Consider the following 25,509-nt stretch of genomic DNA (forward strand, 5'->3'; position numbering starts at 1 on the left):
AACCTGGCCATCCGGCACTTACAGTGTCTAGCTGCTTTGAGAAGTACCTCACCGGGCGCTTCCATGAGCCCAGTTTTTGGGTAAGCACCCCTATTGCCAGTCTCTGTCTCTCATTTACGTATAGTTGAAAAGGTTTTGTAAGATCTGGCAATCCTAGTGCTGGGGCTTCCTTTAAGGCTTGTTTCAGACTCTGGAATGCCTTTTCTTGAGTTTGTCCCCACTGAAACACAGGGCTTTTGGCTGCCTCATACAGGGGTTTTGCTTTTAGTCCAAATTCTGGGATCCACAAGCGGCACCACCCTACCATGCCCAAAAAGGATCTTAACTCTTGTGGATTTCGTGGTGTGGGTATGGTGCAAATTGCTTGTATTCGATTAACTCCCAACTTTCGCACCCCTTGTGAAATTTCACAGCCTAGGTAAATTACTTGGGCTCTTACCAGCTGAGCTTTTTCTTTCGATACTCGGTATCCAGCTTGTCCCAGCATATTAAGTAATCCAATAGTGAGTCTGAGGCAAACATCCTTTTCTGTGGAGGCTATAAAGATGTCATCAACATATTGTAGGAGAACATATAAGAAAGGTGATTCTTTTACTTGAGTCGTCTTCCATTCTTCTAACTCTCGAGCCAATTGATTTCCAAAATAGTTGGTGAGTTTTTGAATCCTTGTGGTAGACGCGTCCAGGTGAGCTGCTTCTTGCGTCCCGTGTCTGGGTTCTCCCATTCAAAGGCAAAGTATTTCCTACTTTCAAGTGCCAAGGGGATACAGAAAAATGCATCTTTCAAATCAATCACTGTGAACCACTTAAACCTTTCCGACACAGCTGTCAACAATGTATACGGATTAGCTACTACTGGGTGTATATCTTTAGTGATGTTATTAATTGCTCTTAAATCTTGAACTAATCTATACTTATCATTTGGCTTTCTGACTGGGAATATCGGAGTATTGAATTCTGACTCACATTCCTGTAAAATTCCCAAGCTAAGAAATTGTTCAATCATGGGTGCTATTCCTATTCGTGCTTCCAATTTCAAAGGATATTGTCTTACCCTTACTGGGGAGGCTCCTTCCTTTAGTTCCATTACAACCGGTTGTGCTGCTTTTGATTTTCCGGGTACTCCTGTTTCCCATACCCATGGTACTACAGCTTGTTCTATTTCTTGTGGTATTTCTGCTGCTTCAACTTCTTTTACTACAAACAACTTAGCAATATTCTCCTCAGGAAATTCCAATCTTACTCTACCTTTTTCAAATATTATCTTTGCCTCTAACATTGACAATAGATCCCTCCCGAATAGCGATTCTGGGATATTTGGCATATATAAAAATTGATGATCAAATTCTTTCCCCCCAAATTTTATATCTAATGGCCGCAAAAATGTTCGTTCCTCAACTTGTCCCGTAACCCCCACTACTTGGATAGTAGAATCACTCAAAGGTCCTAGCTTAGTGTTAACAGCTGAATATGATGCCCCCGTATCTACTCTAAATTCTAATGGTTCCCTATCTACTTCCATTATTACCTTTAAATCCTGGTCTAGTCAGCTCTGATTTTGGTAATTCCCCATCATAAGGGCTTGGGCGACACCTTGGGGATTTCCCGGGAAAGCACCTGTATTATTCATCAATCCCTGATTTCCATTCCCGCTGGCTATAATTCCACCCCCAAAACCCATTCCTTGGTTGAGAGGGCATTCATTTTTCCAATGTCCTCTATTTTTACATAGAGCACATTGATCTATCCCTAGCTGCATTCTCCCTCTTCCCATATTCAATTGACCCATAAGTCCTCCTGCACCCATTGGCATTCCCCCCTTTGCCATTCCTCTTCCCCCTCCTCGTCCACGTCCACGTCCACGACTCCCCCCTCTCATATTATTTCCAGCCGCTTGCTGTAACACCGCCAACATAGTAGCCTGTTGTTTCCTGGCCGTTTCTTTTTCCCTATTATTATATACCTTCCACGCAACTTCCAACAGTTTATCTAAATTCCGAGTATCCTCTCCCTCCAATTTCTGTAATTTCTTTCTAATATCTTCCTGAGACTGCCCCATAAAAATTAATGCTAGCTGTAATTTTCCCGATTCCCCTTCAACTTCTAAATTAGTGTATCTACGAGCTGTCTCCTTAAGCCGCTCTAAAAAGGTTGACGGAGACTCATTCTTTTCCTACCTGACCGAATACAACTTAGACCAATTCAAAGTTTTTGGTATTCCATTCCGTATTCCTTCTGTTAACAAATCCTGATAAGCTTTAAGTCTCCGAGACCCGCCCGTCGAGTTGGGATCCCACTCCGGATCTTCCCTAGGTACTAAATCATTTACTGTACCATCCACAAGCCGCAACCTAATCATTACTCGTGCTTTCTCTGTCATAGCTTTAAACACCATTTCCTTTTCAGTAGAATCCATTATTGTGTCTAACAAAACTTGTAAATCATTCCAATCTGGGTTCTGAGTCTTAATTACCATTTTTACCACCCGCGCAGTTCGTTCAGGATCCTCCCGATACGCCCCCGCTGATTGTTTCCAAATTAGTAAATCATTCAGAGAGAAGGGAACTTTCACTATGACCCGTTCCCCCTGCGGCCCGACAGCTTCATGGAGCGGAACCATTAAATGAGCACCTTTTTCCTTTTTCTTCCTTTCCACCTCCCACCGCCCTCTCCGAGTTCTTTCACATAAGGGGGTCCGTGGTACATCAGTGGTTTCTATTTTTGCTTCCCGATCCTCCCTTTCTACCTCTGGCATACTTTCTCCACGTTCCTCCACCGGAGGGGCACTAGGGGCTATCAGCAAAAAAACATCCTCCTCAGGTTCCGAAAACCTAACCGAGCATTCCTTCTCTTTCTGCCAACCCTTACATCCGTCACAATTCTGCTTTAATGTTTTCAAAACCATGATCCCACACTCCTTTTGCCACTCCGGTTTATCTTTCAAATAATAAAAGAGGTCTAGATACGGTATTTCATCCCATTTTTCATTACTTTGCAGAAAATGCATCAAAGGTGTAATAATGTCAGGATTCAGTGTACCGTTCCTAGTCCATTGCATACCATCGGGTTCATATAAAGGCCATACATGATTACAGAAATCAATCAATTTCCTTTTACTTAGTTCTTGACCAAAATTCCCCACATTCCAATGTTTTAATAGACAGCCCAAAGGCGAATCGTCCGGGATTTCTATCCCAGAACTTGCCATAGTTCTAAACGTTTTTAAAGACATCATTTCACCTCTTTTTTTTTTTTTTTTTTTTTTTTTTTTTTTTACAATATACACCACACAACACTCACACCCTTTTCCACCATTCCACCAATCTTGCCTTTCTCGTCGCCTCGAGTGGCAAGTGCTGAACCTGCGCAGTCACTGCCGCGTCTGACGGTCAGCGCCTAGGCTTTTCCACAACCTTAAAGACGTCTGTGACCCCCGTGCGGAATCGCCGTTCCGACTTAATCGGCAGGCCCCCCTTCCCCTCAATAAAAAGAATAAAGCACCTTCGGGCTTACCTCCAGGTCGTCCGTCAGGCGCGGGGTCGGGCATGGGTTGATGTTCTCCCCAGAAATCACCTGGTGCCGGCGTGGAGTGGATCAGCCAACGAACCGCCCCTGCCGCCTCCGGAGTCCCATCTGGGTCGCCAGAAAACTGTTGCCCGATGCCCCAAACAGAACACAAACTAACAGAGTTAGTTTATGCGGTGCTTTATTCAGGGCCCGGGGAACCTGCGGACTAGCGTCCAAAGTCAGGATCCCACAGTTCCTTTTTTCCATCAGGTTTTTATACCTTTTTGCAAAGTGGTCTACGTGCAGAAATACACATTCTTCAAAACAATACAGATACATAAATCTTGCAGGTATCATTCCTAAAAGTTATAAATTCTGCATGCTTGTCTACTCAGAACTATAGGCTACCCCCCTTAATCCCCCTTGTATGTTTGTCCATCACCAGAACCCTTTATTTATTATTATTATACTTTAGCCTTATCTTGAAAGTTTCTAGATGTCCTATATGCTCTCCTAAATCCTTTGATTATTGTTTTCACAGTTCTAAATGTTCTATATGCTCTACTAATTCTTTTCACTATTGTTTCACAAGGTAGGTTCTCAGGGCCTGTCCGAAAACTGCAGTTTTCTAAGCCTTAGCATGACTACTACTATATCTACATTAGTCCTTTTTCTCATTATTTCGGTATCAGAGGGGCCCTATGGAAAATTCTACAAGCCACCTTTAGGCTGTTGAATGACACATACCCCAATTTGACTAAGAAGTGCTGGTTATGCTACAGTATTAATCCACCCTTTTATGAAGCTTTAGGTTCTGTAGCAAAGTCTAAAAGAGTAAACGGGACCAATCCCTCCTTGTGCCTTTGGAAAAGGGGAAAAGAAAACACCCCAGGAGTGTCAATGGCTCAGGTAAGGGGGAAGGGGAGGTGTATAGGCAACATACCTCGAGATAAAGACCACCTCTGAGGGGTAAAAATGGCCGTAACTGATTCCCACGAACCGGCCCAATGGTTAATCCCTGCTGCAAACACCAAGTGGGTTTGTAACACATTAGGAGTAATCCCGTGTATATCAGTATCTATTTTCAATGAAACATCTGAATACTGCATTCAGGTCATGGTAATGCCCCGGATTGTATACTACACAAAAGACTATGTGTATGCTCATCAAATCCCTCCAATGCATCACATAGAAAAACGAGAACCATTTACAGCCCTCACAGTTGCTGTATTACTGGGCATAGGAAGGGCTGGAGTGGGGACAGGAGTGGCTTCCTTAGTGAACCAACAGCAAAGATTTAAAAATTTCAGAATTTCAGTAGATGAGGATTTAAGTAGAATAGAGAAGGCAATGGACAGTCTCATAAAATCAGTAAGATCTTTTTCAGAAGTTGTATTACAGAATAGACAGGGATTAGACCGGCTGTTTTTACAGCAAGGGGGACTGTGTGTGGCTTTGAGAGAGGACTGTTGCACCTATGCGGACCACACTGGGATAGTAATTGACACTATGGCTGAGCTCCAGAAACAACTGGAGCAACGTAAAAAAGAAAGGGAGGCCCAACAAAGTTGGTATGAATCTTGGTTTAACTATTCTCCCTGGTTAACAACCTTGTTGTCTACCATAGTAGGACCAGTAATTTTCTTAATTTTAGGACTTACATTTAGCCCTTGTATTTTTAACAAAATCATTAGCATAGTAAAGAACAGGTTAGAAGCAGCTCACCTCATGTTAATACGAGCAAAATATGAAGCCTTAAATGGGGAAGAAACAGAAGACTATTTAGAATTCAGTAAAAAAGAATTACAAAGGTTTAGCGAACAAAAGTAATAATATAGAAAAAGGGGGGAGTTGTAATGAGTAAAAAAACCTTTTGTTCGCCTGATAGACCTTGAGAGGATATTGCAAGGACTTGGAAGCTGGCATATCGTTTTGCTGTTTTGGTGTACTTGCAAGGATGCTGTTAATTATTTTGCTTTGCTTGTCTGAAAGACCTTGAGAGTGAGCCAAGATGTCTCTGTTTTGCTTTGCTTGCCAAGATGCTGTTAGTTATTTTCACTTTGCTTGCATTAATCACATATCGCTTTAAGTGCTAGTAAGGGTCAGTAAAACAAGGATGAGGAAGACTACTCACCTTCATCCCTCGACCACCAGAAGGCAGAAGAAGACCCCCTAGCAACTGGAGGAGCGTGCGCAGAACTACTAGAGGAGGGGCATGGAACCCCGGAAACTGAACAACTTAAAAGGAACGAACAAAGAAGGAGGGGGGCGGCAGTTTTCGGAGTGGGAGCTCCTCTGTCGCCCAGTGCTGCGGATTTTGCTTTTGCCTTCTGTAACTAATAAATTTTTTAAATTTTGATTCGATCCTTTATGGCCCATTGCGTTCATTTATAACAGTAAAGGCTTAGCTCCTCCCCCTGGGTGGAGCGTCTCACAATGGGATGATGTAATTTCATGAGTCATGCAATGGGACTCAATGGGCCATTAATAGAAGATATGTTCCTGGAGGTAAGGTGCGTTGTGGGAAAGATAAAGAACATTGCCCCATCTGGTTTTAACAGACAGCCCATTAGCAGAGGATATCTCCCACAGAGATAAGAATCACTGCCCCACCTGGTTTCAGCAGAAGGTGATAGAATACCGAACTTTGGGCATATCTTTTTATTGTAACCTAGGACATAATCTACCCCTTATTCTATTACCATCTACATCATACCTAAAACAATACCCTCTTACAGATATATGTTAAATACAGAATCAAACCTTAAACACAGTTCACATTTAAAATTAGGTCTCCTTCTGGTACACAATGAATTTCTCCATCATTTGGCATTACCCACCAAGTGTAACCAGGTCCTTGAGCAAAAACAATCCCATGGAGGAGTTTGCCTTTGCCCACAGTGGTATTAATCCAAACAGTCTTTCCTAAAATACCTTTCATGTGTACCACAGGGACTTTGTCTCAATCCACTGTGTGCAGGGGTTCAGAATGGGCAGGACCAGCTTGGTTGATGGACCCTTGAGTGTTGACCATCCAGGTGGCTATTGCTAAATTCATTTCCCAATTTCTGAAGGTTCCCCCACCAAGTGCCTTCAGGGTAATTTTAAGGAGTTCATTGCACTATTCAACTTTCCCGGCAGCTGGTGCGTGTTAAGGGATATGATATATCCATTCAATACCATGTTCTCTGGCCCAGGTGTTGATAAGTCCTTTCTTGAAATGGGTCCCGTTGTCAGACTTGATTCTCTCTGGAGTGCCATGTCTCCACAGGACTTGCTTTTCTAGATCCAAGATGGTGTTCTGGGCAGTAGCATGCGGCACAGAGCAAATCTCCAACCATCAAATGGTGGCTTCCACGATGGTCAGCACATAGTGCTTGCCTTGTCGGGTTTGGGGAAGGGTGATGTAGTCAATCTGCCAGGCTTCCCCACACCTGTACTTTGACAATCGTCCACCGTACAACAAAGGCTTCACCCTCTTGGCCTGTTTGATTGCAGTGCAGGTCTCACAGTTGTGGATGACCTGTGAGATGTTGTCCATAGTAAGGTCCACCCCTCAGTCAGGGGCCCATCGGTATGTTGCATTTCCCCCCTGATGACCAGAGCCATCATGGGCCCAAGGAGCTAGGAATGATTCTCCCTTGTGCTGCCAGACTAGATCCACCTGTGATACTTTCACCTTGGCAGCTTGGTTCACCTGCTTGTTGTGATGCTTTTCATTAGCCCGACTCTTGGGTACATGCGCATCCACATGTCTAACCTTCACGGTCAGCCTCTCCAGTGGCAAGGTCCTGCCAAATCTCAGTGGCTCAGATGGGTTTCCCTCTGCGCTGCCAGTTGGCCTTTTTCCAGCGATCCAGCCATCCCCAGAGAGCATTGGCTACCATCCATGCGTCATTGTAGAGATAGAGCCTCAGCCACTTCTCTGGTTCAGCAATATCCAAAGCCAGCTGGATGGCCTTAAGCTCTGCGTCCTGATTTGACCCACCTTGTCCCTTGGTATCTTGTGCAATTTGTCTTGTGGGGGTCCATACTGCAGCTTTCCATTTCCAGTTAGCACCTACAATTCGGCAGGAGCCATCAGTGAAGAGACCATATCGTCTTTAGTCTCCAGGAGCTCCTTATAAGATGGTGCTTCCTCAGCATGTGCCACTTGCTCCTCTTCTTCTTCAGAAAATAACCCAAAATTCTTGCCTTCAGGCTAGTTTGTAATTATTTCCAGAATCCCAGGGTGATTCGGATTTCCAGTACCGGCGCGCTTAGTGATGAGTGCAATACACTTGCTCCATGTGGTGTCGGTGGTGTGATGTGTGGAAAGAACCTTTCCCTTGAACATCTATCCCAGTACAGGCAGACGGGGTGCCAGAAGCAGCTGTGTTTCAGTGCCAGCTACTTCTGAGGCAGCTTGAACTCCTTCACAGGCAGCCACAATTTCCTTCTCTGTGAGTGCAGTTGGCTTCAGACCCTTTGTAACTTCAGCTCCAGAATCCCAGTGGTCGACCGCGAGTCTCACCAGGCACCTTCTGCCAAAGGCTCCAGGACAGACCATGGTTCCCGGCTGCAGAGTAGAGCACATTCTTTACCTCTGGTCTCGACCTGACTGGGCCAAGGGCTACCGCATGAGAGATCTAGAGATCTCCTGCTTGATCTGGGCAAATGCTTGTTGCTGTTCAGGGCCCCAGTGGAAATCGTTCTTCTTGCTGGTTGGTGGAGACATAGCAGTGATCTTGTTGATTACCTCTGTTGGGATCTGACAACATCCATCTTGCCACTTGGCACCTAGAAAGTGAATTTCTTTAGCTGGTCCCTTAACCTTACTTCGCTTAATGGCAAAACCAGCTTTCAGCACAATCTGGATAATCTTCTCTCCTTTCTTGAAGACTTCCCCTGCTGTGTTCCCCCATACAATGATGTCATCGATATACTGTAGATGTTCTGGAGCCTCTCTTTTTTCCAGTGCAGCCTGGATTAGTCCATGGCAGATGGTGGGACTGTGCTTCCACCCCTGGGGCAGTCAGTTCCAGGTGTACTGCACTCCCCTCCAGGTGAAGGCAAACTGGGGCCTGCACTCTGCTGCCAAAGGAATGGAGAAGAAGGCAGTGGCAATATCGATGGCAGTGTACCACACTGCTCCCTTGCACTCCAGTTCGTACTGAAGCTCCAACATGTCTGGCACGGCAGAGCTCAGTGGTGGTGTGACCTCATTCAGGCCACGGTAATCCGCCATCAGTCTCCATTCTCAACTGGACTTAAGCACTGGCCGTATAGGGCTGTTGAAGGCTGAATGAGCCTTGCTGATGACCCCTTGGCTCTCCAGTTTACAAATCATCTCATGAATGGGAATCACAGAGCTGTGGACACCACTGAAGGCCCAGGCATGGTTTGCTAGGCCTTTTTCAGGCTCTGAGCTATTTTTCTCTTTCTCATGCTGGGAAACCTTTTCCCAGGCTGAGACAGTTTCTCAGCTTCGGCCTGAGCCTTTCCCAGGATGATAACTTTTGGGAAAAACAAAAAGTAATTAATAACAGAGATTAAACACCTGGTGTTGACAGAGAAACAGTTCTCCTGCTACGTGGCAGGACATGTATTCTTCTATTGTCCAATGGACTGCTGTCCTGTTCGAGACTTGCGAACCACACTATAAATATGGTTCCAACTTTCAATAAAATGCTTCTTTAGCCTCAAAGCTCAAGAAGTTTTTGTCGTTATTATACACAACTCCTAGTGTATACTGCGACATCTAGAGGTTCCACCGAGATTGCACTCCATCTGAACAGCGCGATTGGGACCAGTCTCTGAACTCTGGAGCAGTGGAGGAGTGACACAGAGACCAGCAGTGCACAGAGCCCCTGCGGCACGCAGAGCCCCTGCAGCACGCGGAAGCACCAAGCGGCCCAGAGTCCTGCACAAGCACCGGTGGGTCTGGACAGCGAGAGCTGCGAGCGGCGTTCCGACTGTCTCCCCTCAGAGAGGTACTGGGTGTCCCCCCCCCTCTCCCAGGTTAGCAGCTAGGTGGGAAATCCTGTAATAATGGGAAACCATTTAACTAAACAAGAAGAAACCATACTCTCAATTTGGAGGGATGTCCCGGAAGGCTTGGACACCCCGATTTCAGACAAGGACTTGGTTGCCTTGTTAGCTTGGGCCAGGGAAAGTGGGTTTTCTGAGGATCCAGGAGTGGCCTTTTCTTTGAAAGCATGGGGAAAGTTGGGGGACTGATTGTACGGAGCCCAGCGGGGGAGGGATGTCTCACTTTCCCCTCTGTTAAGCACCTGGGGGATCATCAATTAAAGCCTAATGGAGGAGGAGAAGGAGGGTGAAATAGGCTCTGAATGGAACGAGGCAGGTTCAGAACAGAGCGAGGAAGACTCTGTCTGCCATCCTGGGAAGTTCCTGAAGCCAGAGTTGCCCCGCCCAAAGCTTTGTTGCCCAAAACCTCCCCAGGCGAAATATTTGTCACCTAATGACTATGTTCCTCCCATTTATTCTTCTCCAAAAGACTTTGTTCAACCAGTGTACCCTTCGCTGGTAGACTCGGACTGACAAAACACCAGCAGCGCAGGGCGGCCCCCCCCATTTGCCCTGCAAGACCCCGCAGCGCTTATTCTCTGGGGGGTGGGGGCGGGATGGACAGTCTCTGACATCACCATGCCCATAGCCCTCCCATTGCCAGCAGGGACAGTGCAAATGCCAGCTATTCTGGTCGATGTGGTGGTACAAATGCTAGCTGCCATGACAGAGCAAACTGCAACTCTGCTTGCAACGTTGATGCCTTACACAATCACCTACGTGGAGCAGCCACGGGTCGCAGACGGCCCAGCCATGAGAGCTGGTCCCTTGCCACCTGCGGGCCCCACCCCCAGGGGCAAAACGACAGACGCCACTGGCTGTGGGGGCCAAGCCAGTACCACCTACTGCGCAGCCTCCAGTGTCAAGTCCTACATACCCGGAAGTTCTGGGCTCTCTCACAGGCCCTTCTGGGATGCCGTTGGGCCCCCCCTCGTTTCCAGGGCTGTGTCCTGCCTCGCTGACAATGGACGGTACCGCTGTTCCCACGTCTGCAACCGAGCCTTCTTCAGGGATGCCGGTGGTTGCTGTGACATCCATAGGTGGGAGGGGGTCACCACCTTCACCTCTCCGGTCCTGTGCCGTGGACGCTGATAAACTGCACCCCCTCTCTGCCAAGGCGTGGTCTCATTTCGACCAGCAGATGCGACAGTGATCCCACATCTTCCCCTCTGAGCAGGCTGTGCAGAGCATCTCACAATGGGATGATGTAATTTCATCAGTCATACAGTGGGGCTCAATGGCCCATTAACAAAAGATATGTTCCTGGAGGAAGAGTGGGTCGTGGGAAAGATAAAGAACATTGCCTCATCTGGTTTTAACAGACGGCCCGTTAGCACAGGATATCTCCCACAGAGATAAGAATCACTGCCCCACCTGTTTTCAGCAGATGGTGATAGAATATATACCTTTGGGCATATCTTTACATTGTAACCTAGAACACTTTTTAAAAAGAAACAAAGCAAGAATATTTCTGTCAGGGATTGACCATTTTCTGCTATATATTTTCTCATTCTTTGTTCAAACATGCTAAATGCCTCAAGTTTACAGACTTCTGTTTCCCTCAGGAGACTATTCCAACACCTTGCATGTTATTTCTCTGTTAGGAAATTTTCCTTGATATTTATTCTTAACTCCATCGAATTTCATCTCATAACAGTCCTGATCTCAAAATCTTGGTTACACTGTTTAAACATTTCTAGTTTATGTCTCTTTCTATGGCTATTACATATCTAATTCCCACCTACAAAACATTTTAAGTGATTCTAGAGTGATTTCTCAAGTTTGCTGTCATGAGCACATGCTGAAAAAAATGTCTACCTAGTGTTCCATTCCATCTTCAGTTAAGCAGAGCACTGCAACTTGTGAAAACATATTTCATAGAAAATGAACTCAGGTTGGAATCTCAGGTCTAAGAAGCTAATGCTTGTATACTACATGTCCTTTCCCTCTTCCTTGGCCCTGACAAATAATTATTCAAAGCTATGAAAAATAAATTTACATCTGACAGAACAAATCATGCAAGTGTGCCAATTTTTAAACAAAGCAATTGCCGGTTTAGTTTTTTTTAAAAATTAAAATTTTTTGTTTAGTATAAATAATTTCTATTACTTGATGCATATATGTTTCTTAATTCCTAAGATAGCATGCATATATATGCAGACCATTGCAAATCTGTTCACACCAAGAGTATCACTGAGTATTTGGGGTTTCAGACATTTACTTACAGAGTGTTCAGACTGGAAGGAACATAGCATTTAGAAACATAATTTTTGCTGAAGAAGTCAGAGCCAAAAAATGTAACAAATAACAACTGGTTATTGGGCTATTCCCATAATGGACTGCAATAGATAGTTCACATGCCTAAAGTGTGTTTCTCTTTCAACAACCTGTGTGTCCAACAAATATTGATACCCAAAATAGCTATCTCAAATGTGGTTTATTCTGCTTACGTACAGAATACTGTCAGCTCAGCAGAGGCTTGGTCCTCTCCCACAATATTCTCTGCTATGCAAGAAATCCACAGTTCGTTGTCCACAGATGAAACGTTCTTTGTGGTTAGTGAGGCAGGATTCTTACTTGTGTCACTCTACAAATGATTAAAAAATATGAATGTGCTAAATATGTCATAAAGAAACAATGAAAAGAGTGGGAACCCTTGGCCACAGTTCAACAGCATTTTCCATTTTTTCTTCCTTTTAGCTGCATCAAATTGTAAATAATCAAAGCATTACTTTGGTATCTTATCCAAGCAGATGCAAAACACCCGCAGAACAAATTGCAATCATTGGTAGAGATGGATTCAAAGCTCCAAAAACTCATTCATTTTTCTACTATGCCATTTTCTGTTTCTCCCTTCTTTTGACCTCTCTTTCCCTCTATATAAATTTTTTTTTTCTGCATCCATTCCCTTGCTTATCCCTCTTTTCAGTTTCATTATTGATTTATATGGTCCACTATTAATGTCTTTAATCTTTTTATTCCCTCTTCTATTCTGTTCAGTCCTCACTTTACTCTTCTTTTTATCTCTTTCATTTACACTTGACATCTTTTCTACTACTGCCTTCTGAGCTCTACTGCTGCTTGACAATATCTTGCCTCTCCTCCTTAGCCAAATGTCTCTTAAAAGCTTCTTGCTATCATGGAACCCTCCACAAGAAAATATGTTCCTTCTACTAACTGAACTACTGCCTAAGTGCTGCTTTACTGTGCTTGAGCACAGGTTAATTGAGGTAAGAATTATGATTCACAGAAAGTTCCATGCATTAAATGCTATATTAAATACACAGCAATGCTACACTGCATAAAGCAATTTGCAAAAAAAAAAAAAAAAAGTTACAAAATGTAGGCAAAAAGAAATTACAATTTTTTAATTATACCAGCTAGCAAAGCTAGATATTAAAACCTCCGTTATCTCAAATGAGGTCCTTAAAATGACAGCCAAATAATTACTATTTCCATACTTCAACTTTTTCATAAAATGTAAGATTACTAAAAAGAAAAGTGCTGGGGGTTGGATTTTTTCTTTCCTCCCTGCCTGTGGAATTTTTTCCCATTGACATGCTAAGGGGCACTGATGGCTAGGTCCTTGAGACGTTGAGATGGGGGGAGGGAGACCCTCCCCGTTTCTTTGGGAGTTTGTCTCAGAGGGTGGGGAGGGGATGGGGGCAGGGAAGGGGTAGCACCGTGAGATTCAAAGCAGGTAGAGGAGGGTGGGGAGGCAGTTGCTTGCTCTTTCGCTTTTTGGCTTTGGAGGAGAAATGGTGTTGCTACACCCCTGACCATCCCAATGCTGGGTGCTGCCTCTTCTGTTGCTGGACTCAGCACCCCTGCTTGGACATCCTCCTGCATCAACTTGCTGTTTTCCTAGTGTCCCGCCTCTCCTCCATCTCCTCCTATCTGAGACACAGCCGCCATCAACCCCAGCACTCCCGCAGCTGCACAAGGACCATCGCATCTGCCCGTCCACTGGGAAACTGCCAGCACTCACTGCCAGTGGTGACGGTAACTGCACCACAGTGGAAAGTGTTCACAGCCAAGAGAACTGGTATTGAGTTCCTGTTGTGTTTGTTGTTAATTTAATAGTTGTTGTTTTGTTTTGCCTTGTTATATACATTAGTAAAGAACTGTTATTCCTATCCCCATATCTTTGCCTGAGAGCCCATTAATTTCAAAATTATACTAGTTCAGAGGGAGGGATTTTGCTTTCTTCATTTCAAGGCAAGACCCTTCTTTTTTCCCTAGCACACACCTGTCCTTTCAAACCAGGACAGAAAGGAACCAAACAAATTTAGAAAGTAAGCAAGAATTAGGATGACTTTTTTAAAAAAGCCTTGTGGGGTACTTATTGTACACATATGTTTTGATGCTTGTCCTGGTTTGAAAGGACAGGTGTCTGCCAGTAAGGGCAGAAGTTTCCCTTTGGAATAGAGACTTTGATTCCACTCCCCTCCCCCAAGTATTATGATTGTTTGAATCAAGGACTCTGAGGCAGAGATAAGGGGGGTGGGAATAACAGCTCTTTTACTAATATATCTAACTGTACAAACAGAAAACAATAACAGTTAATATTGCTAACAGAACGAAATAGATAACTCGGTGTCAGTCCCTTTAGATGCAAGCACGCTGTCTCTGTGCTTAGTCCCAGTCCGGATCTGCCAAAAAGCAAGCGGGAAACAGAGGCAGGAAGGAGGGGGGAGGGGCAGCAGCGGCCACGCCGGTCTCGGTGGCAATGGGTGGGAGCGGCGGCTCCTCGCTCACCGTGTGTGTTCGGGTGATCAGCTGTGTCCGCAGAGGCAGGAGGCTGGAACGGGGCAGATGCAGGGCAGGTGATCGCAGAGGGTCTGGCTCTGCTGTGCTCGGCCGCGTGGCTGAACGATCTAGCGCGTCCTGCTCCCAGCTCGCCGGAAACGCGAGTGCCCTCCCGGAAGCCTCAGAGGCCCCTCCGGGGCCGTCCCCACCCACCCCCTTTTGTCTGGACCCATCAGAGACCCTGGGTGTAGCCCGGCCAGCTCCATTGGCATGATAATGGGAAAAATTCTTTCAATTGACACAGTAACAGAAAAAACACTCAGCCCCCAACAATGCTACACAGAACACGAGCAAATACCAACACTGAGATTAGTTCAGTTGGTTGGAGCATGGTGCTAATACTGCCAAGGTTGTGGGTTTGATCTCCATATGGGACATTCACTTAAGAGTTGGACCTGATGATCCTTGTGGATCCCTTCCAACTCAGAATATTCTGTGATTCTGCGAAATGGTATGCTACACGTGTAAAACCATACTGACTTCCAGTGGGAGAAAATGGGGACATGTGAGAACACTACTGCATACAGGATTGCAGAACCAGAATTCTAAACATTGATATGACACTTTAAATCCAGCTAAATGTTCCATTGGGGCAGGAGGAGGGGAAAAGCCTATACTTCAATGCATGTCTCTCTGTGTGCAACTCTCAGAGGTTAACAATCCTCAAAGCAGGAACTAAATCACAGGGCTTCAAATTGCAGGCTCAGGCTGAAACACAGCGAGAAGTCTAATTGACATTAACCAACTTATACAGCATTATGAAAGCTGAGCATGTGATTAATGTTGCAGGACTGAGGGTTGGTTTTCACTTTTCTAACATTTCTCCTTGCAAAACAGGCAAGCAAATCAGGGAGAAGAAGCACAGGAAGTTAAGAAAAGGGAGGCAGAAACAAAAATATGGAAGTGAGAAAAATGTAACCAAAACCAACACTCACAGAAAAGGAAAACTGTAAATGGCAAATGAGCTCTTAAAGGCACTCATTCTTCTGCTACTGGAAAGACTACTGTGCTCCAGAGCTATATTATAAACCCCTCTCACAATGTTATGTCAGGATAAAAAAGCTTTACAGGAAAGCTCAAAGAAAACTGATCATGGCATTTGAGAGATGGGAAGGTTACAAATTGAAGTGATCTTACCTTTTGAAAAATATCCCACATTTGTCTTGTTGCTTGACTCAAAAAACCCCTCACACCACAACTTCAGAAATTCCTCAAACTATTTTAAGTTTTTGCTGATAACTCATGCATTTGGGATTTTTTTGCACATTAGAGAAAAGTTTAACAATAAAACTAGAGCTCTGCAAAGCTCTTAGGAAAGTTGAAAGACAGGCTAGTCAAATTCTACATAAGCCTAATGTAATGACCTCAGTGAAGAAAATGCAGTTTAAGAGGCCTTGTCTCTTCCATACTGCAGCAACATTTTTGGAAGTACACATCAAATTTTAGGTAGTCTGCACTCTCATGAATGCAGAGGAGCCAATGCCATAAAATTGTAAACAACAAAGGGTCTTGCACTCTGTAAATAACAGAGGTCAACAGCCCAACATTGAAGACCTGCTTAAATGCTTCTCCTTATCAACATCTCCATCAGAAAGAATCAGTATATCTCCAATGCATACACAGCCTAAGGCAGGTGCACAGATTACCAGGATCTCAGGTAACAAAATTCCCCCTCTGGGTGGGTTTATTGTGAAAACATTTTCATAATCCATAAGAAAATTTTGCAATAGCAAAACCTTGACTTTGATGACTCTTATTATTTTGTTTTGTTAAAGGAAAATTAAATCACAAAGTAATTAATATTTACAACTAACATTTCAGCACATCAAGCTTTTGGCCTAAGACTATAATAAAATTAGAGACAAAACTTTTCTCACAATTAGAGTAGATTGAATTTGTTCTCTCTATACAGGTATTTGTGATAAGAAAGTACTTAAGATTCAGTATCTTGATTAACTACATTACTTGCATGAAATTACAGCACTCTCATTTACAAAAGAACATCCAAAAAGCTTAAGTGCAAACCAGTTTCTCAAGGAATAAATGTTTATCATTTTCCAAAAGCACCGCAGCAGTTGCCATGTATTGAAAGCAATTAAAAATAAATGTAATCCATAACATTACTATTCCATATTTTTTATTAAAAGTTAGAGACAAGGCTTTATTTCATTCTTTGGCAGATGTCTTGTCTCTGAATTGCCACATATTTGAATATGAAACTTACCTCATGGTTGGAAACAAGATTAGTGAGCACCCAGGATACATTAGGGGCTGGCCCTCCAGTAGTATCACAGTACAGTGTGATGCTCTTTCCTTCCACCATGGTGATGTTGTAATTGCTTAAGTTTGCTGAGGGCAAGTCTATGACACAAGCAAAAAAAAAACCAAAAACACACCCAAAAAAACCCACGTGGATATTTGTCTTTGCCAGAAATAGATATTGCTCAATCCTATGGGAAGCATATGAATTAAATGAAGAACACTGCTTACATAAAATTCACTGTGATCACTTACTGCTCAGGAAGGGGGTACAAACAGCATTGCTGGAGATATATAAAATAATCCTTAAGCTGCTACATATAATTCTTGTGCCTCCTTCATTTCACATTTAAAGGAAACATTCTAGCATGTGGAAATACATAAAGCTAATTATAGAGGAAAATGTTTCAGGTGGGCAAATAGTAGTTAATTTAACTTAGGTTTTAACTTTCAAGAAAACTCCTCATTTTTTAGCAAAATAGATTTAATCTCTGTTGTAGCAGTTGCAATGAAATCTCTATTTTCCCGGGACTAATTCACATTGTGGTATTCCCATTATTCTCCACTACAGTTAGCATGAAAATGTCATTAACCAATGGTATCACATAAGAGATTGAAATCCTTTGTTAAAAATTGCAATGTAATATTGGCTTTTGCATTTATGTATTAGCTTATGCATGCTGATATTGACCATAAATATTCAGATATAGTGCAATGTATAATTATATTTAGCTGTTCGTTAGTGTAACAATCTATTAGTTTAAGTATGTACCATATAGTTTATAGAAATAGTGGTGTGATGAATGTATTATATCGTAGGCCTTAGCAAAAACATGAAATGTTTAGAATGCTTCTATGTGACTGAAAGAATGGTGGGAAATAATTATGTTGGTTCCCACATGTGCTGACTGACCTCTCCAAGAGATGAGAAAACAGTGACAAAGCATAACACAGGAGAAGAATCACAGAAGAATTTGTTAAACCCTTATCAGAGGATGTGGAACAACAGGATGGAGACACAAGAAGAAATAAAATATGTCTCACAGGATGTTGTGCAGAAAAGTTAAGAGTGTAAAGAAAACAAACTGAAAAGTTCCTGAAGCATCAAAAACTCACAAGAATGTTTGAATAATGCATGAAGCACATGAATATGTATGTACCTCAGTAATGTAACAGTATGTAGATCACACTCTGACTTTACCATGGTGCTTTTTGGCCAAAAGCCAAGGGCACCCCAGCACTGGTTAATTTTTTTTATCCCTTATTAAACTTCTAAAAAACCAAAAAATTCCAAATTGCAAATCTGGTTTCTCACACCATCATAGACAGAAGAGAAAAACCTAGATCTTCAAGTACAAAGTGCACAAGAAGGAAACAAAGCCCTGAAGAGATCAAACCAGTTGTCCTGGTTGCAGAGAGGAGGCAGAGCTTAGCGCTGTGTGGGTGTGGCTAAGATGTTATTCTATACCACTTATATCATCATGGTTTCAGGAGGAAATGCTAACCACAGGAGCCCCTCACCATCTTGCCTTTGTTCCCATAGGCCACATGGCGTGTGCATTTTATCTTTGTCTGGGGAAGCCACATGGTCATGAACTCTGGGGAGGGTCCACCATCTTATTTTTGCTCCCAATGCTGAACACCATTTGGTGGGTAAATCCCCATCTTGTTTTGTATACTTTTGCTATTACAATTGCAGTTGTTATTGTGCATTTCTTATTCCATTGCTTTGTTCTTTCAGTAAATTGTTATCTCAAGCCACAGTCTCTCCTTTTGTCCCTCCAGAAGGGGCAGAGGAAAGGGAGTGGTTTATTTGGAGTTCAATTTACTGCTGGTGTTAAACCACCACACTGGAGGAGAGAAAGAACAGGAAAGAGGAACAGCAACTGCACAGAGCTGCAATATAGGACACGTAAGCAGACTTCACAAAAGAGGGAAAAGAATAAAAATTGAAAGATGGTATCACTCACCAGTAAGTCAGCCTAACTTTTGCAAAATCCAGGACTCTCCCACCATCTCACAAAGGTATAAACTACTTCATATCTCATTATTCTCATTTTTCAGTGCCCAAAACAATGAAAACTTTCAGAAGAGTAACACACTGATATTGAGTGCTTCAAAAGCCCAACACATTATAGACTACTTTGAAGTTGAGCCTCTTCAAAAATATTTCCAGGAATGTCAAAAGACTTTAGGTATGCAAGAACTCAGAACATAATAATTGCATAACATGCTGGATATTTCTTCAGACATACTGTACCATCATTTGGAGCTTTTACTGTTGTGGTTCTGGCCATGACAGGGTTAATTTTTGCACTAGCCAGAAGGCAGCATGGCCAGGACCCAGAGGTTATTTCAGAGCACCTCGCATCATTGCTGGGTGGGGGGGGAAGGGACTGTCTTCCAAGGAGAAGGGGTCCCTTCCAGGTCAGTGTAGCATTGAGGAGGAAGAGGTCAGGTATTGCTGTTTCCATGGGAATCATTTGCCTTTCTTGTACTCTCTGTCATTAATATTGTTGCTGTTACTGTGCATTTTCTTATCTCACTGCTATTTCCAGTAAATTGTTCTTGTCTCAACCCATGATCTTTCCCTTCTGTGCTTCCAATTCTCCTCTCCAGTCACCACAGAAGAGGGGGAGCAAGCAAGCAGCACGTGGTTTCAGTGGGAGCACTAAATTGGAGAATACCATTCCTAAACCACAACACTTACACATTATAAGAATCCTTATCCCCAATTATGAGGCATTTCTCATCAACAACTACAGGAAAGTTTGACTTGCAATTTATCATTTCATATAGAAGAACTTATTTGGTGTACTGGATATGTATGTATATATTGAGTTTGCAGAGTTTTGACATTGGGAGACTTATAGAGGTGGGTTTTAGGAGAAGACACAAGAAGCTGCCCCCATGACAGATGGACCTGCTGCTGGCCAAAACTGAGCCAAATAGTGATATTGGTGGTGCCTCCATGATAACATATTTAAGAAAAGGGTAAAAAACGCTGTGCAGCAACTGTGAGAGCGGACTGAGAAAAAAAAAAAAAAAAAGAGAGAAACAACCCTGTAGACACCAAGGTCAGTGAAGAAGGAAGAGGAAGAGGTGGTCCAGGCACCAGAACAGATTCCCCTGCAGTTCATGGTGACAACCATGGTGATGCAGGTTGTTCCCTGCAGCCCATGGAGGACCATGGTGTAGCACATATCCACTTACAGCCCATGGAGGACCCCACAGTGGAGCAGCTGTTCTTGCAGGTATGCCCCAAAGTAAGCTTCAGCCCATGAAGACAAGCCCACATCAGAGCAGGTTTTCTTGCAGGACCTGTGGTCCCATGGCAGGCCCTTGCTGGAGCAGTCCACTTCTGAAGGACTGCACCCTGTGGAACAGACCCATGCCTGACCAGTTCTTGAAGAACTGCATTCCATGGGAAGGACCCACGTTGGAAAAGTTCATGAAGGACTGCCTCTCTTGGGAGGGAACTCAGTGCTGGAGGGGGAAAAACATGAGAAGGAAGGAGGAGCAAAGACAATAGGTAATGAACTGACTGCAAGTCCCGTTCCCCATGTCCCTCTGCCACTCGTAGGTAGGAGGTAAAGAAGTAAGAAGTGAAATTGAGCCTGGAAAGAAGGGAGGGGTGATGAGAAGAGATTTTTTAGATATTTTTTTATTTCTCATTATCCCACTCTCATATGATTGGTAATAAATTAAGCTAATTTCCCCAAGTTAAGCCTGTTTTGCCCATGATGGTAACTGCAGAGTGATTTCCCTCTCCTTATCTTAACCCACAAGATTTTTTATTGCATTTTTTATCTTTATTCTGTTGAGGAGTAGGAGTGATAAAGTGATTTGGTGGGTACCTGGCAGCCACCAAAGGTCAATTCACCACAGTCCTTTGTGGCACGCAACCTAAATAATGAGGAATTCAAGATAAGGAGAGTGATTGGGAGAGGTAATGGGCAAAACATGGACTGAACACTGTTAGAGAGTAGTATTGGAGTGTATAAAATAGAAGCCTCTCTGAGTCCCTCAGAGAGAGAAAAGAATGCAGGGATTGAATTAAAGCCTTTAGAGAATTTAAAATACATTAAGCCACACAGACATGAAGTAGAAGTGTAAGTTTTAGTTTTAAGTAGGAATGCACTTTAAGTGCCTAAAGAGAGTAAAAAGTCCTAAAGACTAGTTTAATGTTCAGTAACTTAGCTCCAGACATAACAAAAACATAGCAGAACATTCCTTGCATTTCTAGATAAAACAGATAGAACCATTTACGTGAATAGAACTATATGTGCAAATTATGTGTAACGATTGACACTACTTTTGTACTTTAGAATTGAGCTCTGATAGGTGTAGGAATAATGTTTTAGAATCGTGTTCTTAGCTGATTGGATGATTTATGAATAAAATCCCCTGTATTGGGGTGAAAGAAGAACATGAAGAAGAAGAAGGCTAAGGAGAAGAAGAAGAAGAAGAAGAAGAAGAAGAAGAAGAAGAAGAAGAAGAAGAAGAAGAAGAAGAAGGAGAATGAGAAGAAGAAGAAGAAGAAGAAGAAGGAGAAAAAGAAATTCCAGGGAGCTGCTGTTGCTACTGCTTCTGCTCAGAACTCTATGCCAGAAAGCTTTTAGCATGGACTTTAATACTCTGAACTCTGCCTTTGATACTGATGTCTTCATGCAATAAACAACTTTACAGCAACCAACAACTGCTCTTGTCTCTTTGAAGTCCTAGACCCAAGAAAAGCTTGACAGAGTAGAATAATTGTGGGGAATTTTTGTTGTTGTAATTATGGTAAAGGAACGAGTGTTAGGGTATGAGCAAATCATCCACTTCTGTCTGTATTGTGGGGATATTCTTTTGATTTTGGTGTGGGGAATTATTTTTGTTGATGTAAGTGAAGTTCATGAAGACTGTAGATTGTGTGATAATGTATATTTTAATGAAAATTCTTAAATACGTGATTCACAGAAGTGAGAGATCGAATTTATTGGGTTATGCAGCAAGGTTATGGCAGTGTGCCAATTTTGGCTGGCCACCAGGTGCCCACGAAGCTACTCTGTCATTTCCCCTCCTCAGGAGGGGAGGGGGGAGAAAATAAGATGAAAAATCCATGGGTCGAGATAAAGGCAGTTTAATAAAGAAAAGCAAAGGCTGCATGTAAAAGTAAAGGAAAAGAAGCAAATAAATATTGTCTACTTCTCATCAGCAGGCAATGTCCAGCCATTTCCTGGGAAGCAGGGCCTTGGTACATGTAGCAGTTGCATTAGAAAGACAAGTGTCTTAATAACTAATTCACTCTCCCCCTTTTTTCTCTTATCTTTTATACTGAGCATGATATCATATGGTATGAAATATCCCTTTAGCCAGTTTGAGTCAGCTATGGTCTTGGCTATGTCCTCTCCCAACCTCTTGCTCACTCTGAGCCTAATGGCCTTTGGGTGGGCAGAGGGAGGTTGGAGAGAGAGCACTGATGCTGTGCCAGCGCTGCTCAGCAGTAGCCAAAACACTGGTGTGTTATCAACATCCTTTCTAGCTACAAAGCACAGCACTATATAGGCTGCTATGCTGAAGTTAACTCCATTCCAGACAGATGAAATACAAACTAGAAAAAATTACTCTCATGTACTTTTTTGCTGCTTTGGCCAGTATACTTAGCTAGCATATATGACCAATGCCAAGACAAAGAAGAGCTGCAGAAACAATATATGAAAAATAAGCATACAAAGCTGGGACGATAAGCAGAACTGAAAGTCAGGTGAAGCACCACACCAAAATACACAAAGCAGTTCCTTGGATTAATTAAATTGACTAGATTGACTATATTTATCAGCATTACTAGACTGAGATACACAGCAACAAAAAAAATCCACACAGGGCTGCAGAGATAACTGTAGAAGACAGGCTTTTCCCAAAAAACACCAGAAGGAAAAGATATCTTTAGTTTCAGTGAGTTCAATGATAGCAGCTCAGTGATCAAATGCTTACCAGAGGTAGCAACTAGTAACTCAATATAACCTGTCCCAAAGAAACTGATTGTGAGAGACTAAAATGTGTGGCAATATCGAACATTGGCTCTACATGTTGATTTGTGGTACAGGGTGGTGACAAAAGGAGAAGGGAGTGCCCAGGTGGGGGAATTAATAGCAGTATTGAGTGTATTTACCAGGGAATCAGACAGTGAGGAAGACACTTGCATTTACAGATTCTTAAGTAGTATTCAAAGGATGTACAGAGTGGCTGCCCTTTTGGGAACAGAATCAATGGGAAGTAAATTGAATATCAGTGCGCCAAGGTGAAAAATGGGAAGACATCCTAAATACTGCCAAACAAAAAACATTTATTGTGGGGTGGGTTGCTGCACACCAGACAGGGAATAATCCTGCATACCTGTTGAATAATCAAGTAGATTAACTGACACGACTAGCTAAAATAACAATAGGGGGATGTGGTGGTACCCTCCACCCTCCTTTTTTCAGGATGCACTGTGATGTGAGAAATGCGCATTAGCCCTCAGCTTTGATGAGCAGCACCTGGGCTCAGCTCTTCTTGAGCTTATCAGAAACACTGTCTGCTCCCAGAAACTGGTGCTGTTTAATGAGCTCCTGTTTTCTTTATGAACAGCCTTGACTAATTTTCTTCCTTGATTGGCATAACATCCCTGTTCTCACACTTTCAAAGAAAGTGCCGACCCCAACTGTGGCCAGGATGAAACACTGTTATGACTAAAGCCCACTCTCTTGCAACCCTATAAACAACGGTCCAAAATAAGACCCTTGGAGGTTTCCTGGACCACAGCAGGCTGCAACAGTAACCTCCCTCTGAGTGGGATGCCTCTCAGAGCCAGTGAGCTCTCAGGTTTGCTATACTCAGAGGATTGCTGAACAATGACAAGTCCTGGGCCGATACCCCCACTCCTACAGTCTCAACCATTTGCTTTTTGAAGAGATGCAAAGGCATGCAAAGTGAGTAGTTCACTTGACTTCGAGGGGAATTTTTCACAGGTACCTTGCTTGCACTGACTCTTTCTGTCTGTGTGCATAAATATGCACTTATGCTACAGCAAATCTGGGAGAAATGCTGCTTTCTTAGATGTTTAAGTACCTTAGATATCTAAGTAAGTTAGGCCTGGAAGTAAGGTTGAAGTTATAAGCTAAGTTAAATGCTGCTAAATGTTTTTTCACTAAGTTGCTAAGTTTAACTTTGAAGTTATAAGTTAGGTTAAATGCTGTTAAGTGTTATACCTCTGTTAAATTGTAAATGTTAAGTTATAAGTTAAGTTAGGTGTAAGTTAAGTGTTGTTCCTTTGTTAAATTGGTAGGTTTAAGGTATAAGTTAAAATACCGTTAAGTTTGAGTGCTGTTAAACTTTTAGGCCGTATTCCTTTTTATCCTTGACCTCTGTCCTGGTTACAGGAGAAAGAGTGCCAATATGGGTGTAACCAAATGGGATATTCTACTCCCATCTACCTAATTTCTAATGAACTGTTAATGATGGGTCATTTGCAGTAGCTGCCCAGTGCACACCCAACCCCTCCAGGCTACAAGCTGGGTGTTAAATGAGAAGAGGCAAACCCTGCAAGGTGGGGTAGTGTTTCTTTATCTTCACAAATGACTCAGCCGTGATTACTCCCTCCAGGGAAGTACTAACACTGATACTGACCCATCATGAGGGGGTCATCTCTGCTAATGGGCAATAATGGCCCAAGACACCAGCATAATAGGCAATTCTAACAACCTAGGCCATCAAGGATTCCCAAAAATATCTTATGACTCATAGGACTACATCATCCCATTGTGAAACTCCCCACCTTGGGGGAGGTACTGAACATTCCTGCCTGGACCTGACTGTATATAATGGGGGACTTGAGACACCACCATCATCACTCGAAAAACCCAGAGGAGGACCAGACCTTCCACAGAACCACTGCTTTTGACAAGACTGCAACCAACACTTCAACAGGACTGCAGTCACTGCTTAATTGGACTGCAACCACCACCCTGAACAACAGGGTGCTAGATTGTACTCTGACTTTGTAACTCTGACCTGAAATCTCTCTCAAGGTATTTGTGTGGGGTCATTTCTCCCACTGCTTTACTATCAAACCAGCACACCTTCACTATCCTTTTGTGACACGCACCTAAACGCACACATACATACACACACACACACACACACACAGACAGATAGTTCATAGTTCATTTCTGTTTTGATTTCCTGGATTTTGGTTTTTTTTGCTGTTGCTTGTTTTTCTTTGGTGTGCCTTAACTGTCTAGTAAGTAGTAAAGTGAATCTTGCCAACGAACTTTGCTGTGCTGTCACTTAATATTAAATCTGTTTTTTGCTGAGACACCTGCCAGTGATTTTTTAAGTGATCTTAAAGACTTGTTCATAAGAGGGGAGAAAAGGAAAAGTGGGAGCATCTGTTGGAATGCTTATATGTAAAAAGAGGCTACTCAGGAAGCTGAGATCTATTTAAAGAACAGTCAGTAAAAGGTGACCAGTTACCAGGGAACTATGCAACAGTGACCTCTGCTTGTACCCTGTGCCACACTCGGCTGAGATCATGATTCACTGAAGGATCCACCACTGCAACTGAGAGATAATTAAGGATTGTATGATACTTGGCAGGTAGACTACATCAGTCCCTTCCAAATTTCTGGTGAAAAACAATATGTACTGGTTGGGGTTGAGGTAATATCAGGAGTAACTCTGGCTCAAGCTGTGCAATGAGCTATGGGAAAAAATACTGTAAAAACCCTAGTTATGGTTCAGTTGCCTGCCCAAACTAAAGTCTATCCAATCATACAATCAAAGCCATTTCACTGCTGAGGTGGTACCCGACTGGGCTCAGGAGGAAGGAATTCACATTCCA

The 25,509-nt window shown here is 43.0% G+C and overlaps 1 protein-coding gene across 1 annotated transcript in view; it reads right to left on the reverse strand.

The window, feature by feature from the left end:
* LOC306814103 (BDNF/NT-3 growth factors receptor-like) overlaps positions 1–25,509 on the reverse strand; it is an 89,554-nt gene that overhangs the window by 23,329 nt on the left and 40,716 nt on the right. The window contains exons 3-4 of the mRNA XM_079329829.1: positions 16,609–16,745; positions 12,030–12,162 (exon numbers count right to left, since the gene is read on the reverse strand). Of these exons, the coding sequence (XP_079185955.1) occupies positions 12,030–12,162; positions 16,609–16,745 (270 nt within the window). The remainder of the gene's footprint in view (positions 1–12,029; positions 12,163–16,608; positions 16,746–25,509) is intronic.

This window comes from Erithacus rubecula, assembly GCF_903797595.1.
Source record: "Erithacus rubecula genome assembly, contig: SUPER_W_unloc_5, whole genome shotgun sequence".
NCBI classification, from domain to species: Eukaryota; Metazoa; Chordata; class Aves; order Passeriformes; family Muscicapidae; genus Erithacus; species Erithacus rubecula.